General features: G+C 38.5%; 2 protein-coding genes across 2 annotated transcripts; both read right to left on the reverse strand.

Annotated features, from left to right (window-relative positions):
* Positions 1-493: 493 nt before the first annotated feature.
* On the reverse strand, positions 494-1,780 carry LOC122639064 (F-box protein SKIP23-like). Its single transcript, XM_043831904.1, has one exon. The coding sequence runs from the start codon at positions 1,778-1,780 to the stop codon at positions 554-556; it is 1,227 nt and encodes a 408-aa protein (XP_043687839.1). The 3' UTR covers positions 494-553.
* Positions 1,781-2,587: 807 nt separating this feature from the next.
* On the reverse strand, positions 2,588-3,117 carry LOC122639065. Its single transcript, XM_043831905.1, has 2 exons — positions 3,080-3,117; positions 2,588-2,981 (listed from the first exon to the last, which is right to left on the reverse strand). The coding sequence occupies exons 1-2, from the start codon at positions 3,115-3,117 to the stop codon at positions 2,588-2,590; spliced, it is 432 nt and encodes a 143-aa protein (XP_043687840.1).
* Between the last annotated feature and the right edge of the window lie 5,426 nt (positions 3,118-8,543).

Here is an 8,543-nt window from a genome sequence, read left to right on the forward strand (position 1 = left end):
CCTACTCAGGAATTCCTCTCTGGCAAAAACATCTCCATTTCCACCTGTTGTCTTTGTTGGAATGCTCAAGAAAATATTGATCATCTTTTCTTTAGCTCGCCTTTTTCTAATACAATTTTGATTGAGATTATTTGCAAGTGCTGCCCTTCTCACTTACCCTTCCCTTTCTTTGAAAGTGAATAGAGATGCTTTTTTGTGCTTCTATTTATCATTTATGGTGGGACAAAAACAAGAGGAGATGGACCACTTCTTCCTGGTCTCGTATTCGAATTTGGAATGCTATTGAGTTTGACGTCAGGTCCAAGATAAACAATCCACATGCCTCGGACTTAAGTTGTCTCAAGAACCAACGTATCATTTCTTCTTGGGGGGGGTTTGAGAACAGATTCTTTCAGTTTCCAAGAAGCATGTCATCGAATCATCATAGCAAACAGAAAACAAAAAATACAAATCTTGTAATTACAGGAAAAAAAATTCACAAAAAATATCCTTCAAAAAAAAAAAAACCAATTGATCTTGTTTATTAGCAACCAAAATATTGAACAAACAACATCTACCGAAAATTAGGTACTACCCATACTAGTGGTGGCTTGATCCTTTGCGAAGCACAAGAGGAGTACCTTACAAATCTCCTTTCTTCAAGGTTAAAAACACCTAGATTCTGATGACTTACATTAGGATCACATTCCAACCATCCCTCCCAGAAGTATTCACCAAAATAGATAGAGTTCTCTCTACACTCGGGAAAATCATGAGCCGATAAAGAAATCGCACAATTAGGGCTCAAAAACAACACACGATCACGTAAACTATCAACTTCAACCCAAGTCTTGCTACTCTGATCAAACCTGCAAACACTACATGAAGCTGAATCAAAAACATTATGCCGTCCCCACTTCTCTCGGAACCAAAGAAGAACTTGCAACAGATCCCCTGAGGATTCCACCAAATACCTTTTCCTAACAAACCAATTCTCAATTGGCTGGGGAGCTCTAAGTAAAAACATCCTACATGGATGGGTAACCTTTGTTGACTCATTAAGAGGAAGGTCAATGACATCCCAAGCCACAATATCTCCTCTACGATGAAGCACATATAACAGCCCATTAAAATACAAAATATCTTCAAAACTGTTCCGCAGATTTGTTCGATCTAATTGGGTCCATGAATCAGCTCCTGGTTTACAGAAAGCCAATCCAGAGAAACCAATTGCCACGACCATGTAATTGTTATCAATCAAAGGATCTGCAGTAATAAGGGCCTTACTCATAAGTGCAACCCTTAATCTGGCAGCAGAGATTGAGTATTCACGATCAGGCTCACGTCGGAGAATCCTGTAACTATCGATTTCACCAGATGGTTTAGACCTATTTACACTTAAAACATCAGGGAATGTTTCAGTAGGTGGGAGATGGATTATGGCACCAGAAAAAGGGTTCATGAGAAGAGCACGGCAGAATCTATCGAGGATAACAAGCCAACCGAAAGAGGAACCGACGCATCTGCTGTGTCGAATCTCTTTTGGGAGCTTGATCTGGTAAATCTTATTTTCTGTGAGATTGAGGAACTTGCGGGATTCTTTTCCTTCATGGCCTACTTTGTAAGGGAGCATCAGCCATGGAAGTTGAGGCGCTAAGGAGTATGATTTATCAGTAGCAGCAGAGTGCCATGAGGTGCAGACAGCACCGAAACGGATGATATCGACGTAGGGGAGATATTGTAGGACTGAACCTAAGAGTTCCTTTGGAAGTTCAGACCAGTCTACTTCAAAGGGCGCCATCAAAGTTTTGAGAAATCAAATAAAAAAAGTGAAGAAGAGAATACTACTGCAAATCTGCAACTGGGAACCCAGTGTTATGGGCTTTTTATAAGCGGAAGATATAGTTTCCAGATACATTGTAAGCTTTGTCCGTGTGTGTATCTGTATCTTTTGGGTCATATCTTTGTTGTCACTGAATAGTCATTTACCTATTTTGTATTCCAGATACACTCCCAATGATGAGAGACCTCGATTTTACTCGGATTTCATGAAATTGGATGAAAGCCAATGAACCAGGGAGACTTCTTTAGGTAATTGAAATTAGGTGAAATTCAATAGCTGGACTGATTCATTTCCCAATATATCACATCAATGATATGACTAAAGAACTCTTTACATAACGGTAACAATATATAAATGGAAAATTCTCCTTTAATTGTGAATGAGAGTCATGTCCAGATGAACAGGAGTTTACATTATGTTAATAAAATACGGTAACAGTCGACTTATTGATTCATACGATTGAATACGTATATTAATATGACAATTAATACGCAATCTTACTAGCTATGATGACTCGAGCAACGAAAAATAATATATCCTTTTTCCAATAGGGATAATGTGAACCCCATCCTTCAGCCTCCATGAATCCTTTACAATCCTCGTCTTCTGAATTTTTTTTTTTAGCTTTTTGGTAAGGAAAAGCTTTACTAATGGAAGACATGTGTACAACCAATGGCATCGGACGAACAAAGGTCATCGAGCCATGGAGTGGAAGTTGGCTAATCTGTCATACACATGATAGACAGGGCCTTCCTTGCCAGAGCATCAGTAACAAATCGAGTTCATAGCTCGTGGAACAAAAAGAAAAGATATTGAAACAAAAGAATAACTCAGTTCTCGAATGTCATCAATGGCCACTGCTACTTCAAGAGGGGGGATGCGAGTAGGATCTTCAATGTAGTTGATGATCTCCTTATTATCTGATACGACAAGGAGATTTATGATTCCTGAATCATGAGCATGCTTAAGAGCTAATCTAATGGCTAAGGCTTCTCCTTGAATTGCAGAGGCTACAACATGGGGAATGGAAAGCGCCTTTATAGGGTGGCCGTTGTGATTTCTAAGCATAATACCTAGCCCGCTAGTAGCACCACCTTGAGGAAGAGCAGCGTCGCAGTTAGCCTTGATTGAACCCATGGGAGGGACCTCCCACCTTTCTCTGTGATAAGATCCATTAACATAAGAGTTAGCACTAGATTGTGGCGGGGTAAAGACTGACTAGTATTCAAGAAATTCTCTTTCAGCTGCTGAAATTACTTCAAGGGGCGACCAATCCTTAGTCTTGAAAACCCCATCGTTCCTAGAACATCACAAGTACCAGCATAAAAAAGAAGCGCGAGAGAGACTTTTTCGAGCAAGCTTCTTGTCTTGGGCTCTAAGAGGTTCCAACTGATCAGCCACTCTGATAATTTTGGAGTCCTATCCGATGGTGGAATGTAGGATAAAGAGCTCCCATAACAAACTGCTTTAACAAAAGCACTCAAAAAGTAAATGATCCACCGATTCCTTAAACCATGATAGGTACAGATATTTCCTATCCTCATGGGGATATAAAATTTGAAAGAGTTTAAAATATCTAGATAATTTTTTACTAGAGAAAAAACTCTGTCAGGCTGCGTAATGTATGCTAGCGCCTCCCCTATGTCTCTCTCTCCTCCTCTCTATCAAATGACATATCTGCCCCTGTTGTGGGAGGAGAGAGAAAGACACAAAGAGGCACTAGTATCTAAACTTTTTTATTTTATGAAGGAAAAAAAATCTCTGTCAAGTTGCGTGGAGCCTGCGCCCAAACATAGGAGCATCCAAGATTACCATACTGTTCCCCGTGAAATCAAAAATCACATCCATATTGATTACTTGTGCACGCTCGCAGTGGCCCCGACGTTGGTACAGGGGCCACGCGACCAAGCAGCAATCTCTTACCCTTTTATCTATTTCATTTCATAGAGCAACATTGCATGCCAGCAAAATCTCTATCCCAATTAGTACAAAGACCTTCTCTAACTTTTTGACCTACTTAGATCCTCAAGTAAATAAGAACTTGAAAGAGAGCTAAATAGATTAATAGGCTTGATAACCAGCCGCAATTTTGATTTGAGCTTGCTATATTATTTTTGACACTGCAATTCAGAGAGGGAGAATGATTTGATCATTGCCTTGTTCCAAGCTCAACCACTATCTATTTGAAGAATTTTACTTGTAGTTTTAGAAGACTTGCCCCAACCTTCCCCCTTCCTAATTTAAGATTTATCAACACAAAAACCAATAGTCAGTTCAACTGTGAAACCCCAGATTTCAGAAACCCTAAGTCTCAACCTTATGGGTAAAATAGTAATTTCATCCTCAATGATATAGTGGTAATTATTCTCTGATAATTAATTAAGGTTTATTATTTTAGTAATTATACGTAATTTAATACAAAAATAATGTTTTTTAAAATTGTAAATACATGTGATTGTAGTTTGCTTGTTGGGAGTTGTTTTGCTGGTAGGAGGTAAAAGGTTCAATTCCCTTTTGCACCAAATTAAGTAGAATTTTTATTCTTCTCGAGTTATTACCAAAATTGAGTTGGTCGTGGATTTTCAAATTTTAAATCTAGAGAGGGGAGGGAGAGAGTTCGGCCACGTTTTAGGGGAGCTGTTATGGGCCCCACCTTATTAACCGAGGGAAAAAGATCTTCTCCAACTCCAACGCCTCTCCAACCACCCATCCAACAGCAGGGAGGACTTGTACACACATGCCCAGGTGTTGGTAGGTGTTGGCATGCGTGTTCAAGTCCTCCCAGCCGTTGGATGAGTGGTTGGACAGGATCCGGATCCCCAACCAAGATATGGTGCAATTATGATTTGTTTCACACGAAAGAAATAAAATTTTCCATTGGAGTCATTTATTAGGTCTACTAGTTAGGAAACTACAACTAAATAAATCCCAAACTTAATTATTCATAATAGGGAAAGAAATCTCCTTCAATGTTTCAGCTAGTTGTTCTTTCCCATTGTGCCTTACAACCAAGGCACAGCTAGGATCCTTGGGGCCACTATGAGCCAGGTCACACCCATGGGTCAGTTACTGGCATTGGGAATTTATAATTACTAGTATATTATGGCGGAATATTAAACGCTCGTCTAAAAATCAGGGGTGTCAACCGGTCGGGCTCTGTTGGTCTTGGTCGGGCCTAGCCGAGCCTCACCAATTTTATAGGCTGCACCGTGTCCGACCATTTAGGCATTCGGGCTTGCCTTGGGCGGACATGGTACGGTTTCATTTCGGTCGGTCGGTGTTCGGTCTTTAACCGAGGCAGCCTTATTCGGGCTAAACAGGCCTAAATCGGGCTCAAAACGGGCTAATGATCTGTTTAACTCTAAACAGTCTCTAAACGGTGTGGGTTTACTAATTGACGTGCAACCAGAATTTTAAGTTAAAACCTCACACCGTTGGGCAGTCACGCTACACCTCAACTCAAAGTCAAATAAAGCTTATCCCAACTAAAATAGTAGCACAAAACCGAATAGAAGCATATGTAACAAAGTAAGTATAGGGGAAAAAAATAGCAGCACAACACCAAATAGAAGGCACATCTAACAAAGTAAGTAGAGGGAAAAAAAAATTGCAGCACAACACCAAATAGAAGCACATCTAACAAAGTAAGATCTAAAAACTAAAAACTAAGTCTCATTTCACCTGCGTTAGTATATCTAACCAATAAATGTCAAAGACCAACAAAGAAACAAACAAAAACAGGAAATTTGGAGGGAAGGGGAGGGGAAGTTTATAAATTAAAGGGTCGGCCTGTAACCAGTCGATCTAGGTCGGGCCTGGAATCGGTCGGTCCGGTCGGACGCCCGACGGGCTAGGACCTCACACTGGGACCGCCCGATTACTAAAAGTGTCGGACCTAGGCTCGACACGTTTAGTAATCGGCCCGGGTCGGGTCGGGCTTTAATCGGGCGGGCTCGGTCGGGGCTGCCGGGCCAGGACTGGAATTGACACCCCTACTAAAAATAACGCTCCCCATTTAATTATGGCTTTGCCAACAAGTGTCTGTTAGAGACAATAACTAATGAGGAGGATTGAAACAAAATCCATACTTTTTAAAAATCCGCGTAGATATTGTCAAAGAACGATCCCTAAGTATATATAAAACATCATCGACTCCTCCTCTGGTAGTATTCCCAAAATTTTGAGAATCAGTCCCCTCTGATTGAGAATTGATGGATTCAAGGAACCCTTTAATCTTCATGCCATAGATCATCGGCAGCTCCCTAAAGAAGAAAAAGAAGATGGAGCAAAGTGAAGAATATTGCTCAAAATGTATTGAACTCCCGACCATATCATCGAGATGATATTTGATCATCTTGGTTCGCCAGACGTTCTCTAATTCAGTTCCGTCTACTTGCCATGGAGATCGGCTTCAAATGAGATTAGGAGACGTCGTCACAGCCTCTCTTCTCAGCAGCCATATGATCCAATGGTTCTATTTGAATACAATTTTAGGAAAGGAACCTTTGGTTTCTTCAATTTTGAGGACGGTAAGGTTTATATATAGGATCAGCTTAGAAGAAGTACCAGTTGTACAATGTGTTGGATGGTCTGAAGGTTGGTTAGTTCTTTTGTCACCATTTCGTACCTAATGCTTTCCATGGAATCCCTTCATAGGAAGTCGAATCACTCTTGCATACGTTGGTTTCTTTATAGCTGTTTCCTTCGTTGCAAGGGGCTATGACCTTTTCTTTGGTTTGTTTTCCTTTTTTCTTTCTATTTCCTTAATGCAATGACCCTTTAACAGAAAAAAAAAATCACTCTTGCATACCTCAAGAATGGGCCTGGGGTGATGACCTCCCAATGGTAATCTTACTCTCCAATCCTCTCGATATCATTTGGAATGAGTCCAATGCATTGGATGCTTTGAGGACTGGTTAGTTCTGTTATCACCATGCCAAAGCCACCTTTAACAAGCTCATTGGGGAGGGAAGAGAAAATGACACCTTTGATTGTTAGTGAGATTATAATTCAAAAGCTTCTGAATATGTGTGGAAAAGAGATTATGTTTTTGTCGATGATCGAGCATTGTTCTTAGGGAGATTATGTTCCAAATTAGTCTTACCTACTCAATACCCTGGGCTGCAATGGAACTCAATATAATTCACTAATGACAATCTTCCAAAATCCAAGGATCCTGAATATCCTGGAAAGGGAATTTACAATGTTAAGACTAGAAACATTAGTCTATATCTTCCGTTTGACATGCCTCACATTTGGATCACCCCCTCGATTTGAAACGGTTCATGTTATGATGATTTCACATCCAATGGAACTATATACATTAGTTCTATAAGTCTATGTCCAATACAAGCCAAGAGATGGTGAAAGAAGAAGGCATAAAACTTTTTTAATTGAATCATCAATGATTTTAAAAGTAGATATATCGGGAAAAAAAATCCAATTCATTTCTTTTTTTGTTTCCTAAAAAAAAAATTCAAGTTTAAGTTGTTATTCTTTCATACGATTAATTTATCGGGGGAATATGAGCTTTCGACAGCCATCAAATAAACCGAAGATTGTCATTATGGGTAATTGTTATTATTTAAGGATCACATACCTACATTCGACTACATTTATTCATTGATTGATCATTAGAGCTAGATAATAAATAGAAAAATGTTTTCTTTCGTTCGATGAGTTAATTTACATTAGTACTACATGTCTATATCCAACTACTTGCCACAACACATCATAATTATGCCCAAAGCTTTCATTTATGCTATCGATACAAGGAATTTTATTTGGTTTAGTAATCGTGAAGGGCTATGGTTTTAACAAGCAAGAACCAACTATTTCAGTAATCAGAATCAAATTAGGTGAATCAATCAAGTTTAGTTGATTCTTGCAACCCTTTCTTGAGTCACCTATTATTAATTTTTACTATTCAATTTTTGCCATAGTTTCTTTCTTTTAGCTAGTAAAATATTAAATCAATGGAACTTAACTCGTGTAGAAATTCTCAAGTATATTGACTAAATGACTTCAAAAAATCATGGATTTAGAAAATTTTTACTTCTTTACCAAAAAAAAAAAAGAAAATCTTTACTTCTTTCCGATTTCAATTTTTAGGGTTTTAGCTGATTCCGACTAATGAGTGTCAACTAGTCCCTTAACCAACTTAATATTGTTGAACCTTGCTACTAATGATAAGACAACTCAATTCTATTAAGGTTTCATCAACTGAAGAAAAGTCATGACTAAGGGACTTGTTTTGGTAATTGAAACATTAGTAATTCAATCGCTCGATCATGGTGATTCATTTCCCAATATTGCAAAAAACCTGAAGATAAACCCAAAATGCTAAATAGCTCTCACAAGTCCATATAACTCAATCTGATACAGTCATAAGCAAATTCCTTTAATTGTCCATTGGCTTATTTCCAATAGTTAGGGATATAAAAGAGTTTTCAAAAAAATAATTTGAAAGTGACATATCATTATGCCATTGTCAAAAGTTGTCATTGTCGTGCATATTTTCAGGTACACATATGTAATGATAGTAATTACCCTCATTAGAAGGAAAAAAATATATGTTATACTAAAGGGAACAAAAATATGGCCACAAATTATTTGACACCTTAAGGTGTGTCAATAATAAAATCTTTTTCTTAATCGAATTAAAGTATCTCAGCTATATCCTAACTTATTTATTAATGGATCATGTACACGCCAACCCATT

This window comes from Telopea speciosissima, chromosome 9 (assembly GCF_018873765.1).
Source record: "Telopea speciosissima isolate NSW1024214 ecotype Mountain lineage chromosome 9, Tspe_v1, whole genome shotgun sequence".
NCBI lineage: Eukaryota > Viridiplantae > Streptophyta > Magnoliopsida > Proteales > Proteaceae > Telopea > Telopea speciosissima.

Bases quoted from the DNA above. Each gene is read 5' to 3' on its own strand.
- LOC122639064 (XM_043831904.1), bottom strand. From the start codon at position 1,780: ATGGCGCCCTTTGAAGTAGACTGGTCTGAACTTCCAAAGGAACTCTTA.
- LOC122639065 (XM_043831905.1), bottom strand. From the start codon at position 3,117: ATGGGGTTTTCAAGACTAAGGATTGGTCGCCCCTTGAA. The intron at 2,982-3,079 runs GTAATTTCAGCA...ATCTTATCACAG, and splicing joins AGGATTGGTCGCCCCTTGAA to AGAAAGGTGGGAGGTCCCTC.